Source organism: Rattus norvegicus, chromosome 15 (genome assembly GCF_021556685.1).
Source record: "Rattus norvegicus strain SHRSP/BbbUtx chromosome 15, alternate assembly SHRSP_T2T, whole genome shotgun sequence".
NCBI lineage: Eukaryota > Metazoa > Chordata > Mammalia > Rodentia > Muridae > Rattus > Rattus norvegicus.
This window is the reverse complement of record NC_141548.1, coordinates 60,099,431-60,117,574: the sequence shown is the minus strand read 5'-3', so window position 1 is coordinate 60,117,574 and position 18,144 is coordinate 60,099,431. Positions and strand designations below refer to the sequence as shown.

General features: G+C 39.9%; 1 protein-coding gene and 1 long non-coding RNA gene across 3 annotated transcripts in view; one reads left to right on the top strand and one right to left on the bottom strand.

Moving 5' to 3' along the window:
- The window catches only part of Vwa8 (von Willebrand factor A domain containing 8), a 324,101-nt gene that overhangs the window by 296,848 nt on the left and 9,109 nt on the right, over positions 1-18,144 (bottom strand). Inside the window, exons 2-3 of one of the 2 annotated variants that reach the window (XM_087585390.1) lie at positions 7,567-7,644; positions 3,470-3,615 (exon numbers count right to left, since the gene is read on the bottom strand). Coding sequence is in view for 1 of the 2 variants with exons in the window: in NM_001427283.1 (NP_001414212.1) it covers positions 7,567-7,644 (78 nt within the window). In the remaining variant the exon portion in view is untranslated. The remainder of the gene's footprint in view (positions 1-3,469; positions 3,616-7,566; positions 7,645-18,144) is intronic. The other variant, NM_001427283.1, reaches the window with a different exon arrangement.
- Positions 10,646-11,253, top strand: LOC120097120 (uncharacterized). The gene is made up of 2 exons (XR_015638998.1): positions 10,646-10,770; positions 11,120-11,253. It is a non-coding gene; the product is annotated as an uncharacterized LOC120097120 (long non-coding RNA).

The window sequence follows — 18,144 nt, the reverse complement described above, 5'->3', positions numbered from 1 at the left end:
TTCTTTTCTGACCCCTTCCAGACATTTTCCTTGCTTATGACTGAGTTCTCAGTCTCTGTTTTCAGGTCAGGAAGTTTGAATGCGGTAGCCTCCTTAGCCCTTTCTTAGCCACACACACACACACACACACACACACACACACACACACACACACTGTATGATATGAACTATAATGTGTAATCTCAGAATTAATATAATTGATAATGCAGTTAAAGAACCCATGATTGCCAATGACCATGAACATCAAGTGACTTCAGGAGCACTGGGAGAATTAATGCCAATGAGATGGATTTAGTTTGTGAATTTTTTTGTTAATCAATAAATTCTGACTTTGTAGAAAGACACAGACATGTCAACCTGTTTCTAACATGGTATGCTCGAAACAAAAGACTCTCAGTAAAGACTGAGAAGAATTGCTATGTCAGGGCATTTAAGAAAACTGTGGGGGCTGGGGATTTAGCTCAGTGGTAGAGCGCTTACCTAGGAAGCGCAAGGCCCTGGGTTCGGTCCCCAGCTCTCCGGAAAAAAAGAACCAAAAAAAAAAAAAAAAAAAAAAAAAAAGAAAACTGTGGGACTGTTAGGTGACCACTAAACTAAAAACCTCAATACCTGAGGGTAACGACGCATATACAACTTAAAGAAACAGCTAAGTGAAGTCACCTAAAGTAACAGCAACAATGAACCCTACGAGAAGTACTGTTTTCCACAGCTGACACATTAACCTGCACTTTCAACAACAGAAGCTACTAGAACAAGGAAAGTGTGGCCTGGTTGTGCATTGAAAATTAAAGAAAGCTGTCTGAGAGGTATGGAAGTGTTCTCAGGGGTAGACACACAGGCAGACACTTAGTAGACATGTCTACTGGCTAGTTCTCCTCAATTTGACACACCCTGGAGTCAGTCTCCAAGGACAGACCCTTGAGCCAGTCTATGGGGCATTCTCTTGATTCATGGTTACTGTAGGAAGACCAGTTCACTGTTGGCTATTCTCTGGGCAAGTGGTTCTGGTGGTAAAAGAACAGGCTGAGCAAGTCAGTGAGCAGCATTCATCCACCCTTTCTTCCTCTGGGCCTCTAGATTCCTACCTTGAGATCCTACTCTGACTTCCCTTGGGTTGACTGTGACCTGAAAGCTGGAAGATAAACACTTAGCCCTCCAAGCTGCTTTCGGTCATGGTGCTTTCCACAGCAATAGAAAGCCAACTAGGACAACCAGCAACTGGCTTTATAGATATGTCCTAAGAACTAACAGGAGCTGTACAAGGAATTAAAGGATAGCATGTTATCACTGTGCCACCAAATAATGAATGTCAATAGATAAAAATAACTTTAAAACTCCCAACAGAAACTATGAACTTTAAACCATGTAAGTAAAAGGAAAAATTAACTAGACAGGCAAAGAAGCAGACGTGAGGAAGTAATGGAATCATCTGATATAAAGAAAGGTCCTTGAAGGGATGCAGAACAAGGCAAAGCGGAAGACAGATGAGCTGATGCAATGGGGAGGAGAAACAGTCTCAGATGCCCATCAACACACCAATAATGACAAGTCTAGAGAAGAAAAGCAGGGAAGGGTGGGCAGAGATTAAAGGAAAAGCTGACCAAAATCTTGACAGAGTTGATTGAAAGCATTAACCAACATCCAAGAAGCTTAATAAAATTTGAAATGGTAAACTTGGATGCTAGCACTTAATAAACACTGTATTAAGTCAGTTTTCCATTGTTAGAGCCAAATACCTGAAGCACCATGGCAGGAGTATGTGAGAGAAAGAACCAACAATATGGGGAAGGCAAACAGTGGGGAAAGGCAAGTCTTGGTCTTTTAAAACAAATCATTGCCAGTGCCAAGGCCCCATCTTTTAAAGGTTCCATTATCCATCAACACTCACACTGCAGACCAGGCTTCTCGGGCAGGAACCTTTGCTGGACAAATGGTCCAAGTCAAACCATCAAAAACCAAGACGACCCTTTCTAAGGAGAAGAGTGACAAATAACTCCTGGTGTAAGAAGGGTTAGTGGTGAGATTAGAACTGACTCCTCACTGGAAATCAGGAAGGCTGGAAGAACCAAGATAACATATTCAAAATCGCAGAAGAAACCATCAACTGAGAAATCTGTACCTGGTGAAACTATTCTTCAAAGCATGAAGAAGAAATTAAGACATTTTAAGACAACAAAAGCAAGAGAATTCATCCATAACCGAACTGCAGTACAAGTACATTCAGGCTGATAAAAATGCTCACTAGACAGCAATTCAAATTCATCCAAAGAAACAGGATTAGTAATGGAAACTGCACGGGTAAATATGAAGACAACATAGACACGCTTTTGTCCGACTTTCCTTCTACTGCCTTAAGAGGCAACTTTATAAAACATTGATGATAAAGCAGATCAATAAATTCTTTTGGTGCTTGTATGTTTATGTGACTCTGTGTGTGTGTGTGTGTGTGTGTGTGTGTGTGTGTGTGTGTGTGTGTGTGTGTAAATAAGCATTAATCTGAACTATAACCATGGGCTTCTCTACCCACACTCTAGTTCCTGAAATAATGACTCTGAGACTTAATTATATATGAATAAATGACTAGGCCATAAGCTTGAGCTTGTTCTCCAAATAGCTTGTAACTTAATTAACCCATTTATTCTATTTTATGAGTGCCACGTGGCTAGTTATTTCTTCTCAGTTTCATGCATCCGTCTCCTCAGAGTGCAGGGTGAATGTCTTCCCATGCCTGACTCTATTCCAGAGTTCCTCTCTCCCTACTGGACAACTGCCCCTATTCCTGCCTCAGCTCATTGGCCAATCCCTATTCCTGCCTCAGCTCATTGGCCAATCCCTATTCCTGCCTCAGCTCATTGGCCAATCCCTATTCCTGCCTCAGCTCATTGGCCAATCCCTATTCCTGCCTCAGCTCATTGGCCGATCCGTTTTTTACTGATAGGTGATGCTTCCATATGATACACTAGAGATTCTATATTTCCTCCTTTCAGTCCTATAAAAGGCTATTTCTCTTTCAATAATAAACTGTAAACAATAACAATTACAAAACTATAAGAGTACATGCACAATGTCTAATTCATATGTATTTGGCAATCTTGGAGAAAATATTCCATTATCTATCTTATCTTGATGAGTTTCAAGTTCTGTATCTAAATCAGTTTCCATCATAACTTGCATTACCAACATAGAAATGTCTTAGACAGTAAAACATTTTCTAAATTCTAAACAACTTAAGGTTAACTGAGACAGTAACTTTCTAATCTTCAACTCCGTCAGAGACCTGAGAGGAGGTAAATATTAGCTGAGTATGCAGGAAGTGCAGGAAAGCAGCTTCTGTAACTAAAAATGACAGAGAAAGCTGTCTGCCTGAAATCCTCCAAAGTTTCTCTGTCACTGAAGTCTCACCTTCAGCCTTCTGGCCCAGAATATCTGACACTTTCCTGTGAAGCAGGAAATACGAAGGACTGCTTACCCTGTCTTGGCAAAGCTTGGCAGTCGAATTGCCTTAGTCTCAAATGTCTAGTCTGGACAGCGTGCTATCAGGAGTTGAGGCACAGGCAGTTTTTGCCCAGTGGCTTGTGCATCCCTCTTTCTCCTCAGATAATGTTGGCCTCCAACCTGATGGGACAAAGAGAGCAGGGGAGGGAAGCAGGGTTCAGAGGGCTATGAGTATAGCGAAATGACCTCCAGAGACTGCTGGACAAGTCTACTTTATCATTTCAGGGATAAGATATAGAAGGGCTTTCATAGGGGTATGGGTAGAGAAGGATAATTAGTCATAGCATCTAGTGAGCTGGAAAGGCTGACTGGTTATAATACAGCACCTAACTATCATGCAGGTGGGAAGCCAGAGCAGGACACATGTGCTGAGTTAAGCAGTGTTGCAGAGAGTTCTAAACAAGGACACTTTCCAGACAAGGACAGCCACCTATGTTCAGGGACACTCTCCAGAGGCAGGACAGGGACGCCCTGCTGAAAAAGAGTCCCCCATTTTGTGCCAAGATCAGAAAGTCATTGGTCATGGAAATACTGCTATCCTAATAGCAGGGCTCCCCAACAATGGCCAGCTTGCCACCCATGAAGCAAACACCAGAAGGAGATTCTTCGATGTTTCTCATCTTCACTGAAGCAGAATGGGGGAGCTGTTAGGAGCAGACCTGCCTTACTGTCAAAAAAGCCTTTTATTAACGAAAGATCTTTAAATGCCAATTTGTAGATCTCTGAAGTTTTTGAAGACCATCTATCTGTCTATACTGTTTTTGAATTGTTTGTTTCTAGCTATTTACTATCTGTTCCAGCTAGGAAGCATATTTCTGTAATTAACTAAACTAGTATCTAACATGAGCATAAGTTTGATTATCTGACTACTAAGTTAGATTCCTTAATTGATCTAAACAGTTTGTAGCAGCAGTTTTTAAAAGGACTAGAACTTAACATGGCATTTTAAAGAAATACATAGTATGTTGTAGCAAAATAAAACCCTACAACTGTATCACTGTACAAAGTCTATACCAATGTAAAAATCTTTGTCTTGTTGATGTTCTTTGCTTTAAAAGGAGAAACAATAATCTACCCTTTTATACTATAATTTCTATATTCCTCCTTTCTTCTTTGTATCCCTTCTCCGCCCCCCTTTCCCCTAAGAAAGAACAGAGGAAAGAGAAAAAGAAAGAAATCTCTGAATCTAACCTACCTTATTTTGTTTCCTCCCTCACCAAGACCATTTAACAACTTGCAATTAATTCCCCTTTAATGATGATCATAACCCAGTGAATGACCAAAACCATACATCCTGTTTTTTGAGAATGAAGCATCACTGTCTTAAAATTGCTCCCTTCTGATTAGGGGCATAGTTTGTCCTTTTGGGGGGGAGGGCAAGAAAAATGGGATATTGATTAGTCTTAAGAAAGCAAACTGTAACATTTTGCTGTCCAATTTTCAGTGCTTAAATGAAGTCCTAGCTGGGACAGTCTGAACAGCTAGACTAGCTGAGGTTGACAGTTTTTTTTGAAGCTGTTCTGGAAGTTTCGATGAACATCTATGAAGGCAGTCTGAGGTTAGATCCAGCCTGATGGTAAGGTAAGACTCAGCATCCTTCCCCATCCCCAAGGGTGACTCTTGTCAGGGGTGCTTGGCCAGTTGTTTTCCTCTGTGAATATATATGCTTTTAGAGGCAACACATATTTTTGCATTTACACATGTATGGAATGTACAGTGTATATAATTTAGCTAAATATGATACCCTGCTCTCTGTTTGAACAGGTAACTTATCTGTCTTTCTTTATAAGTCAGTTTGAACTGTATAGCCAAACTGTAATATGATGTTTTTTTATCTATCCCATTTGAAAGAATGCTCCTCAATTTTATTTATAATTTTTTTCAAATTTTTTCTAAGGTCTATCTCTATTTTTCATATTTTTCTTCTTGTATTTGTATCCTTATTATTTTCTTTATTTCTATTTATATTTTTTCTAATTTTTCTTCTACAGCTTGTCTTCTTTTTTTCATTTCTCTCCCATTTTTGTATTTTACTATCTTAGTATCTTCCTCATTTTTATTTATATATTTTTAATATTTTCTTCTAAGGTTTGTCTCCATTTTTAATTTTTCTTTTTCTTGTATTTCTAAAGCTCTCCCCTTTTTTCTGAGAAGGCATAAGAGGTCATCTTGACTATCGAGACTAAAATGAGGATTACCAATGTGACAGAAATCATCATTGGTAATGTATTAGTTCCAATTAAGTCACTTATCTCTTTCTCTTTTGTTTCTATACTTAAACCATCAAAAATGGCATTATATAGAGTCCAAAAGTTTTATCATTATGCCTCTCATCTTTATGTGTCTCATTTCTTTAAATGTATTTAATTCTTTCTTTAAGGACTTCATTTTATCCATTTTAAACTATTTTCCTGTGATTATTTATACCCAATTACTTCTCTCTTTTATTATTTTCAATAATACTTTACTAGTTCACAAGTTTGGAGCTTTCAGTCCCACTGTAGCTCTGGGAAAATCGCGGGCTTCTCAGGCCAGCCTGTGTCTGTGACCAACTCCATGCCTTAACTTGGTCTAGCAGGTGCTGCTGCTGGGTTCCTAAAGCTCCGCCCACTTCGGGGTCGGACCCTTTCTCTGGGCAATTGTGGGCTTTTCTCCTGTGGACCTGAACTGGGCTGTCTGGCGCTCTCTAGTGCACTTTTCGACCTCTCTCTGGAACTGTGCTATGCTTGGGAGAAGCTGAGTTACTGTGCACTCAGTGTCCTGTCCAACAGAGACCTTGAGGCAGCTCCAGACCTGCCTATGGTTAGCTCACAGACCTCCCTCTCTCTTAAAGGGATCTGCCTTCTCTCTCTCTCTAAAAGGGCCTGGCCTCATGCCCTGCTGTGGGAGGTGTTTATTTCCAACTTTTCCAGCTGCTTTCACTGTTTTCTTGCCCGGCTTCCTGAACTTTCTCCGGCCCTATTGTTGAAGTTTGGTCTTTTGCTATGCTAAATACTGGTTGCACTAAATGGTTATTTTAAAAGAGTGAACTTTGGGGCTAGAAAGAGGGCTCAGCAGTTAAGATCACTCACTACTCTTGTAGAAAACCCAGATTCGGACCCAACACAGATATCACAATTGCTTTTAACTCCAATTCCAGGGGATCTAATGCTCTTTTGCCCTCTAAAGGCACACGCATATGTTCAGACATACACATAAAATAAATCTTTTTTAATGTGAACTGTATAGTGTATGAATTTCAACAAAACAATGGAAAGGTTCAACAAAATGGATGAACTTGAAATTCATCTTCTTAATGGAAAGAAGGCAAATGCATATACACATATGCACACATACACATATATATAAACATGTACATACATACACAAACATACACATACATATACACACAAATATGCACACACACATATATATATACAAGAATACAGACACAAACATGAACACGCACATACAAAACATGAACATACATATATACACATATACAAACATGAACACACACATAGAAAACATGCAATACATACACATACAAAGATGAATGTATGTACATACTTATACACATAAACATAAACACACACATATATACATACTCATACATACCATAATGATACTATTTTTATAAAGCTAAAAAATAAGTACAGCTGACTTATTGTGGCAGAGAAGGCAACAGTGGTTTCCAGGGCAGGAAAAAGCAGAGACACAAGATATTTAGAGATGATAAGAGTGATCTTGATGTTCTTACACTTCATAAAATGATCAAAACTACCCAAATTAAAAGTTTCCTTTTATCGTATGCATTTGATTTTATTTAACATCCAACTTAAGCCATAGTTTATGTGATGCACATGGACAGTTCTGATAAAAGCCACAAGTGAAGAGAGGGGATGCCTCACAAAGGCTTCACCACTCCAAAGGCCATGACAGAAGCCAAGAAAAACACTGTGTAGTACATGCAGACCAGCATGAAACTGATGAGGGCACACTGGGTTTATACCAGCCACTCTCACTTGTCTCTGCTTTTAATGGCCACAATGAAATTCTCAAATATATTCATTCACAAGTAACATTTCTTACTGTAGTTCTGTGGGACAAGTTCTGGATTCTTGGGAGTTTTCAGCTTGTAAGACACATCTCCAATATTAACAGTTTCACCTAAAAAGAGAAGAATACAGTCATTACAAAAGACAAGGGGCACAGACTACACTCTGTCAATGATGACTCTCTTGACCCCCAAGGAGGATGTCACACAAATGTACCATGCACATGCATCTAACATTTCTATAAACAGCATAAGTTATATCAGAGAGAAATAAATACTAAAAAAAATTACATCTCAGGAGTTAGGCTGCCACATAAATTAAATTATATTAACCAAACTTATATTTTATGTTAATAACAATACTAATATAGGCAAGAATAATACAGAAAATTTTATTTTTAAAGGTTTTTAATTTTTTATATTTCTTCACTTACATTAGGAAATATATATATATATATATATATGATATATATATATATGCCATAGGGTCCATCTTACTGTCCCTGGCAAGACTTTATTTCTAGCTAATTTTATGGTTTGATTCTATGTCCCCTATGGGTTCATGACTTGAACACATTATCCCTAGTTGGTGGCACTGTTTTAAGAGATTCCACAGGCTTTAGGAGCAGAAGGTAGGTGAGGAGGGTAGGCCACTTGGAAGTGGGTCCTTGGGGTACCTCTGGCTACTTTCTTGCTCTAGTCCAAGCCCAACATGACCTGAACAGAAGCGCCCTTTACCGTACCTTCCCCACCAAAACAGACTGAATGCTTAGAAACTGTAAGTCAAAAAAGTGTGTCTCCCTCTAAACTGTCTGTATCAGATAATTGGGTCAAAGTGATATGAAAATAAATACAGAAAACTGGTACCAAAATGATGGGACAAAGGCAGTCCCATTCTATAGACACTCGGGGTTACAGACCCAAAGAAAATGTGTCCACAGCCCCAGTAGAATCCACTGTCAGCTGTGAGAACACTTAAGTTTTATGACAAACTTTATATAATTGGTGGATTAAGAGCTTATAGCCAAAAGTCCTGGCCCACCAAGATGTCAGCCAACCTTGGCTCTTCCTCCCTGCTTGCTATGTCATGGTGGGCCTTTTTCCCACCAGCAGGCTTTCCTGAGTGTATGCTTTTGCACCTGCCCCATCAATCAATCAGAATTCCCACAGACTCATTCAAATTTACCAGCCAAATTAACCCCTGACAGATGAGTAATTTCCATACAGTGGGACCAGATTTGCCAGATTCCAGGGACGCAATGACACCTGCTCCAAAACACTATCTGGCAGCTGGTTTTTATGACCCCTTTCTTGCTTCAAGAAACTTCCAATCTCCTCAGTAAAATCCTGCTTGCTTGCCCTACTTCTGTTGCCCATGCCCATCATTCTTCATGACTATGAGAAAACCAACTCAACTTGGACCCAGAAAATGGGTAACATAAAGAGGGGTCATTGATGTGACTGAACCTGCTCTTGCAGTTCTCAGCTCATTGGAACTACTATGTGAGCAGGGTGTTTGAAGATGCAGGTTAGAGGAGTCCGAGGATGCTGTAAGCTTGACAGTTGAGCTAACGGGAGCTTAGGTGACCAGAATATCAACACAAACACCCAGTGAAAACTGTACTCACAAGGCTTCAGATGGGAAAGGGACTTTATAAAGAACAGATTACAGAGTTCTCACACTATGCACTGGGAAAGGACTTTTCTATATTCTGTCCATATGATGTGAATTTGAGTGAGGCTGATATCAGAATAACAGAAATTTCAAAACTTATAGTATTCAGGCTGTGGCATGGTTATTGCTATTTTTTTACCGTTTTTTTAAAACATTTATTTATTATTTATATGAGTACACTGTACCTGTCAGGCACACCAGAAGAGGGCATCAGATCCCATTTCAGATGATAGTGAGCCACCATGTGGTTGCTGGGAATTGAACTCAGGACCTCTGGAAGAGCAGTCAGTGCTCTTAACCACTGAGCCATCTCTCCAGCCCATTAGCCAGTCTTTTATTGAAAATAAGAACGAAAAAGCAAAATGGAAGGACCTCAAAACTATGTAATCTGGATAAGAAAGGAACATATTAAAAGTTATCTGGAAGCCAAGGGGTGGTGTCACAAGCCTTTAATCCCAGCACTTAGGAGACAAAGGCAGGTAGATCTGAGTTCAGTATCAGCCTGGCCTACAGAATGAGTTCCAGGACAGCCAGGGCTACAAAGAGAAACCTTGTCTTAGGAAAAAAAAGAGAATATGGCTGGTTTTCTTTTTCTCTGCCCATTCTATTGGGGATGAAACTAGGACCCAGGCAAAAATTCTACAATACAATATTACAATCCTTAGTACACGGGGAGTGAGGGTGGGGGAACGACTCATACTAGGGACTGAATAAAAGGCCTCTTACTTGCACTCTACTAATGAGCCCAAGTCAGGAATACAGTAGTTAAAGAAATACAGGCAATTTAAAAAACAAACAAACAAAAAACAAGGTCCTAAGTGCCTTGAGGGCATTTCAGAAACTAGAGGAACTTCTCTAAGTTCCACTGTGGTGATGTAAAACCTCGTTTGAGAGATTTTCCCTGAAGAAGATGGAATTGCCGGGATACTATACTTATACAAGGCAGCCTAGGAAGGGCCGGAGAGATGAGATGGCTCAGTAGCTAAGAGTACTGGCCTCTTCCAGAGGACCTGGGTTCAATTCCCAGCACCCACATGCCTGCTCACAACCATCAGTAACTCCAGCTTCAGGGGATCTGACACACTATTCTGGCCTCCAAGGGCACCAGGCACACATGTGGTAGAAGCTACACATGCAGAAAAAAAAAATCAACACATGTAAAATAAAGTTAAATTTTTAAAAAAAAAGTTTTTTTTAAGCCCCATAGGGAAGTGTTTTTCTAGGTTCAACCACCACTGGTCTCAGTCACCAGAAACCAGTGTAGCTGTTTCAAGGGGCCTGGTTACTGCTTGAGCTGATGGGTGCTCTTGGCATTATCCATGTGGTGCTTGTTTTGTTTTGTAAGTATGCAGAATGCAAGAGTTATGAGGTCACAAAGGCTTCTACCTACATGTTTAAGGAAGGCCAGAGGTTAGGCAAGGTGCATTAGGGTAAGCTCTCCCACAGGGATTCCCTAAGAGGAAATACACAAAGCTGTGAAAACAGAGCCTACGTTGTCATAAAGACATCGTAAAGATGTTGGAAATGTCAGGGAAGTAGAATGTGCTCAGGAATCCTACAATCAGTGAGTAGAACCCGCCCAAAGAATAACCACTTGTGCTGCAGGTGTCAGTGGGCTACCAGCAGCAAAGCCATGGAGGCTCCCCAAGTACGCTGGAGTCTAGACTGCCTGCCATGGGCACAAATTGACTTAGATGGTCTTGGTTTTGGTTTGACCATCCAATAGTAATCTCCCATTCTTCCCTCTTTTTTTTTTTCTTTTTCTTTTTTTCGGAGCTGGGGACCGAACCCAGGGCCTTGCGTTTGCCAGGCAAGCGCTCTACCACTGAGCTAAATCCCTAACCTCCCATTCTTCCCTCTTTGAATATGCCATTGTATACTAAAAGCTTGTGACTTTCTTTTTGAATTTACAGAGATTTCATCTGAGTTTGACCAGAGTATCAGAAGAGACTTTGAATTTGGACTCTGGAATAATACTGGAAGTGTCAAGATTGAAGGCACTCTTAAATATTAACTAAATACACTGTACTCATGAGAGAGCAATGAGCCTTTGGGACCCAGGGCACAATTTTATGAAATCTTTTAATGTTCACCATGGGTTCGCTCTTGCCTTAAATTGCCCATGTCCAGCATAAGGATAACAGTGAAGAGAACAATTAACTAATGAAATCATCCAAAACATCAGGAGGACAGAATCCACATCTGTTCAGATCTTTTACAAAGTAAAGTTCTCAGCAGCCTACCCTCAAAATTCAGTTCAAAGGCAACCTAAACTACATCCTGAGAACCTATCTCAAAAGAGTTTTAAAAAGCTTTATAATAAATTTAGCATATGCAACGTTAGGATTATATACTATACCCTCTTTATTGAGGTGTATTGTTGGGGTGTTGTTTCTCTGGATGACCTTTCCTTTAGTCACCTTTCCCTGCTCCAATTTGTCTCCATATTTCCTCCCATGAGTATTTTGTTCCCCCTTCTAAGAAGGACTGAAGCATCTACATTTTGGTTTTCCTTCTTCTTGAGCTTTACATGGTCTGTGAACTGATTCTTGAGTATTCCAAGCTTTTGGGCTAATATCCACTTATCAGTGAGTGCATACCATGTGTGTTCTTTGTGACTGTGTTACCTCACTCAGGATGATATTTTAAAGTTCCATCCTTTTGCCTAAGAATTTCATGAGGTCACTGTCTGTCTTTAATAGCTGAGTGGTATTCCATTGTGTAGATGTATCACATTTTCTGTATCCATTCCTCTGTTGAAGGTCATCTGGGTTCTTTCTAGCTTCTGGCTATTATAAATAAGGCTGCTATGAACATAGTGGAGCACGTGTCCTTGTTATACATTGGAGCATCTTTTGGGTATATGCCCAGGAGTGATATAGCTAGTTCCTCGGGAAGTACTATGTCCAATTTTCTGAGAAACGGCCAGACTGATTTCCAGAGTGGTTGTACCAGTATGCAATCCCACCAAAAATGGAGGAGTGTTCCTCTTTCTCCACATCCTCGCCAGCATCTGCTGTCCCCTGAGTTTTTGATCTTAGCCATTCTCACTGGTGTGAGGTGGAATCTCAGGGTTGTTTTGCTTTGCATTTCCCTGATGACTAAGGATGTTGACATTCCTTTAGGTGCTTCTCAGCCACTCAGTATTCCTGTTAAGAATTCGTTGTTTAGCTCTGTACCCCATTTTTAACAGGATTATTTGGTTCTCTGGAGTCTAACTTCTTGAGTTCTTTGTATATATTAGATATTAGCCTTCTATTGGATATAGGATTGGTAAAGATCTTTTCCCAATCTATTGATTGCCGTTTTGTTCTATTGACAGTGCCCTTTGCCTTATAGAAGCTTTGCAATTTTATGAGGTCCCATTTGTCGATTCTTGATCTTAGAGCATAAGTCATTTGTGTTCTGTTTAGGAAATTTTCCCCTGTGCCTACGTGTTCTTTCCCACTTTCTCTTCTATTAGTTTCAGTGTATCTGGTTTTATGTGGAGGTCTTTGATCCACTTGGACTTAAGCTTTGTACGGGGCAATAAAAATGGATGATTTGAACCATTATCGTTTGTTGAAAATGCTATCTTTTTTCCATTGGATGGTTTTAGCTCCTTTGTCAAAGACAAGGGACCATAGTAATGTGGGTTCATTTCTGGGTCTTCAATTCTATTCTACTGATCTACCTGCCTGTCTCTGTACCAATACCATGCATGCAGTTTTTAATCACAATTGCTCTGTTATACTGTTTGAGGTCAGGAATGGTGATTCTCTCAGAAGTTCTTTGATTGTTGAGAATAGATTTCACTATCGAAGGCTTTTTGTTATTCCAAATGAATTTGAGAATTACTCTAACTCTATGAAGAATTGAGTTGGAATTTTGATGGGGATTGCATTGAATCTGTAGATTGTTTCTGTCAAGATGGCCATTTTTACGATATTAATCCTGCCAATCCATGAGCATGGGAGATCTTTCCATCTTCTGAGATCATCTTCAATTTTTTTCTTCAAAGACTTGAAGTTTTTGTCATACAGATCTTTCACTTGCTTGGGTAGAGTCACACCAGGGTATTTTATATTATTTGTGACTATTGTGAAGGGTGTCGTTTCCCTAATTTCTTTCTCAGCCTGTTTATCTTTTGAGTAGAAGAAGGCTACTGACTTGTTGGAGTTAATTGTATATTCTGCCACTTTGCTGAAGTTGTTTATCAGGTTTAGGAGTTCTCTGGTGGAATTTTTGGGGTCACTTAAGTATACTATCACATCATCTTCAATACAGAAATCCATCAATATAATCCACTAAGAAAAAAACTCAAAGGAAAAAAAAAAACAAACCACACAACCATTTCATTAGATGCTGAGAGAGCACTTGACAAAATTCAACACCCCTTCATGATAAAAGTCCTAGAAAGATCAGGAATTCAAGGCCCATACCTAAACAAGTAAAAGCAATATACAGCAAACCAATAGCCAACATCAAACTAAATGGAGAGAAACTTGAAGCAATCCCACTAAAATCAGGGACTAGACAAGGCTGCCCACTCTCTCCCTACTTATTCAATATAGTACTCAAAGTCCTAGCCAGAGCAATCAGACAACAAAAAGAAGTCAAAGGGACACAAATTGGAAAGGAAGAAGTCAGCCTGCATTCTTATAGTACCTAGCACGAGTGGACCAGAGGCAGTACAACCCACACCTGCCCTTCCATGTCCATCATCAATTAACAAAATACACGGCAGGCTTGCCCACAGGCCCATCTGCTGGGGCCATTTTTCTAACTGAGGTTCCCTCTTCCCACATAACCCTGGCTCATGCATGTTGAGTTGACATAAAGCTACCAGCGTACTGAGCATGCTAAACTGTTTTCAGGCCTTTGCACTAAATCTTCCTACTGAATGAAACCCTTTCCCTAAGAAGAGACATTTATCAGATTGCTAGTAAGGAGCAAATGGAATACTGGTAGATTCAAAATGAGAAACTAAAAGTACATAATCATTAGTCGCAGGAACCATTCTGGGCAAAATCCTGTATTAACATACTTTCAAACTCTCCTTTCCTTTTTTCCAGCTAAACTTTCTGAAGAAAACAGAACATGCTCTGTGGCATTTGTGTGCTATCACACCCTGCCCTCAGCTCTCTAGGACAGAAGGTTACTTGGGCTAGCCTTTACTGTGCTAGGTTACTTTACTGTGAAGGTTACTTGGGCTAGCCTGACCTTGAACTTGTGATATAGCTCAGGTTGACCAAGTACCCTTTATATTCCATTTCTACAGTGCTGGGACTATAGAATTGTGCCACCACACCTAACTGCCATCCTTAGGAATGCAAGGTGAGCATGACCAGAGGCCTTCTTGACTACCATTGTTACAATACAAACAGAGTATGCCCCAAAATGTGCCAGTCCTCCGTTTTAACTTTTCAAACATGTGTTTCATGTCCTTAAGCTAAGCATGTCCCAAAAAATGTAGACACTGCCCCTTCTTGAACTATAAACTGAGCATACGCAGGAATGTGCCCACAAAATCCTTCTCATATGACTATATATTAACTGCCAGGAAGAAAAAAAAATAATCTCCATCTTCCTTTCTTTTGCTCAAGGAGAGCACTGCTTTGGGAGTGACTCCATGCGGCCCTTGTCTGTTGCACATAAGAAGTCCTTCCCCACTCATTTCTTATTGCCTGGTTTGGGCCTCACACTCAGTAAAATGTCAATTTATTGTATTTTGTTGTATGATAAGGAACCACATAAAGGTGAGGGCAGGATTCTAGAAAAACAAGGGGAATGCAGTACTCTGAAACTAACAATAGGGGGTTGGGGATTTAGCTCAGTGGTAGAGCGCTTGCCTAGGAAGGGCAAGGCCCTGGGTTCAGTCCCCAGCTCCGAAAAAAAAAGAACCGAAAAAAAAATAAAATAAAAATAAAACGCTGAGAAGAATCATAAAAAAAAAAAAAAAAAGGGCTGGGGATTTAGCTCAGTGGTAGAGCGCTTGCCTAGGAAGCGCAAGGCCCTGGGTTCGGTCCCCAGCTCCGAAAAAAAGAACCAAAAAAAAAAAAAAAAAAAAAGAAACTAACAATAACAGAAAGTCATGGCCACCCCTAGGCCCAAGGGAGGGGCTTTGGAGAGAGCAAGCATACCAGGTACCTAAATTAGTCACTCTCCTAACAGTTATGTCCTTTTGTTGAAGAACAGAGCGAACCTTTGGCAGTGACCTGGCAAGGAGAGAGATGGATAATAACTATACAAAAATAATAATTTCAACAGAACTGGGAGTAGAAATAAACTCAAAATATGCCCAGATAATTTAATATGTTCATCTCTATACATTAAGGAAGAAGCAGGGGATAAATGGCTGTGGAACCTAGGAAGCTGCTTCCTGGTCCTTTGGCCAAGACAAGGGGAGAACTGAAGACAGAGAGACTCTGAACCCACCCATACTACTACTAAGTGACAGCATGATCCGTGCTTTTAAAGAGTCTGTAACATTAACCTAAATATGTTACAGGCTGGGCATAAATCAAGGCTCAGTATGCTTCAAAGGACTAAGCCCTGAGGTATGCTGCTTGACCATAACAGAATTAACATAGAAATCAATGACAAGAACAAGTAAATGGAAGATCCCAAACGTTTAGCCATCAAGCTAGAGGCTTTTAAAAACACAGAGGAAGGAACCACAATGGAAACTTTTCATTGAGAAATGGGGCAATGATCAATTAACCATGTCTCCTGCAGACAAAGGGGAGGCGGCATGACATCGAGATGAACCAGGCTCTTAATCATTTCTGCCTTGGAAATCATGAGCTTGTCCATCTTTGGCTACAGTGCTAGACCTGGGAGCCATCTACGCCATGCCAATAGCCCTACCTCTACGCTATGCCTAAATGTCTATCTTTGGCTCATTACTCCCCCTGCACAGCACAGCTGCCAATGACTTCGTAGTTACCCGCAGTCTAGACAGCTTTACGTCAACCTGCCCTTGCAATCCTGCTGCAGTGACTGACTGAACCATCAGCCTTCTGCCTGCTATACATCCCACACAACCTCTTTCACTTCTCCCAGCTGCTCCTGGGAGAGCTTCATCTCCTCCACCAAATCTTTGCCAACTTTCCTCTGACGCCATCTCCTCTTCCCTCAAGGACATACCATCCCATTCCTTCCCAAGCATCTCATGTCGTATTATAATTACTGAATGTGGAGGCTGGAGAGATGGCTCTGCACTTGCTGCTCTTCCAGAGGGCCCAGGTTTCACTCCCAGCACCCATTGGCAGCTCCCAGTTGTCTTAAGCTCCAGTTCCATGGTATTCAATGCCCTCTTCTGGCCTTCATGGGCACTAGATGACAAATGGAACACATGCATACGCACAGACAAAACACCCATACACATGAATTGGCTAATTCATTTTAAGATTAATATAAGTACTTATTGGCTTTCCCATTTGACAATGCTCTTGAGATGAAGCTAGGTAAATGCTTTGCAAGGTTACAGAACACAGCAGTCTTTCAGAATTCATTGTCAGATGTTCACATCCAAGTGTTCAGAATAGTCCCTTCCCTGACTTATTTTACCACAGGACACTGTGTCAAGGCATCAGCTAAAGGAACATATATGTGTATGGTCAAAACCAAGCATCCTTTGAACACTATAACAATATTCAAGTCAACGTAAACAAAGGTGTCTCTAGATATTAATGTTTGTACTAGAAGCAAAGATTTGCTTTAGAGCTATTTTGGTGGGTGCTGGCTTGTGTCAAATAAAGTGTGTTGCAGAGTGGAGAAATGAGTTTTATCAAGAAGCCAAGATGGGAAATGTCAGACGCAAACATAGAAAACTTCAAACACAGCTTTTTTTTTTTTTTTTTTTGCACACTTGAAGATAAGCTAAATGATCAGCTTGTCTCATGCTACAGCTTTAAGAAAACAAAACAAACATAAAAACACTGTTGAAGGCCAGCAAGATGGCGTTGGGGTAGGGGGATTGCTTGCCATTAAGCCGTGAGACCAGAGACAATTCCTGGACCTACAAGGTGGAAGGAGAGACCAGCTCCTGAAAGTTGGTGTGCACATGTTCACACACCCACGGAAAATAATCTGATGCATTTCTAAGAGGAATGTTGCACAGCTTGAATATTTCATATGTCGACCATGGATGCTGACCCATCTCATGTAGTGAGTAGTCCCTGATAGAGTACCATAAAAATTTTCCCAATGCTCTGACTGAATATCAGAGGGAACTTAAGTTTTCAGAAAAAAAATGTGGTGTGCCTTTCAAGTAGACAGGCAAAAACATATTCTTGAATGACACCTATTCAACCCCTTTAGTTATTACCTATCATAGAAAGCTCTATTTTCATGCTTTTACTGTGAGGATGATGAACTCCAGCCAATTAGTTTTCTGCTTCACTAAATACATCGAGTATGGACATGAAGCTTTAAAAAGAATTTATTTCCAATTCTTATGATTTTCATCTAATTATTCTTCAGACATGATCAATATAGTTTACTCTTACACATTTAACAGAACACCATGCATCTACCATAGTCCTTAATTCATGCCTTAAAATCTTACCTCAATATTGTATCCTTTTTGTCAATTTTTTAAAAGATCAAAGGTACAAAATCACTTATGAAATATGTTATCAATGTAATGAATGCGTGGCATATAGAAAGAAAGGAGTCACAAATACAGCCACAAGATTCTTTTAGCTTTGGCTTTACTTGTTTTAGTAAATCAGAAATCCCATAACTGATTTCTTGATAGTTTTTTTTTTTTAAATTCCATCCCCTAAACTATATTACACTCATTTTTAACTAAAAGGTATAACCGCTTTTTCTGTCAGAAAGGCTAACTTGAGTGATTGGTTTGACAAAATAGATACCTTTGTTAATAGCAAAAACTTTAAAAATTTGACAAAATGTATTTAAATATAATAGACTAAAGTATTTTCTCAAAAAT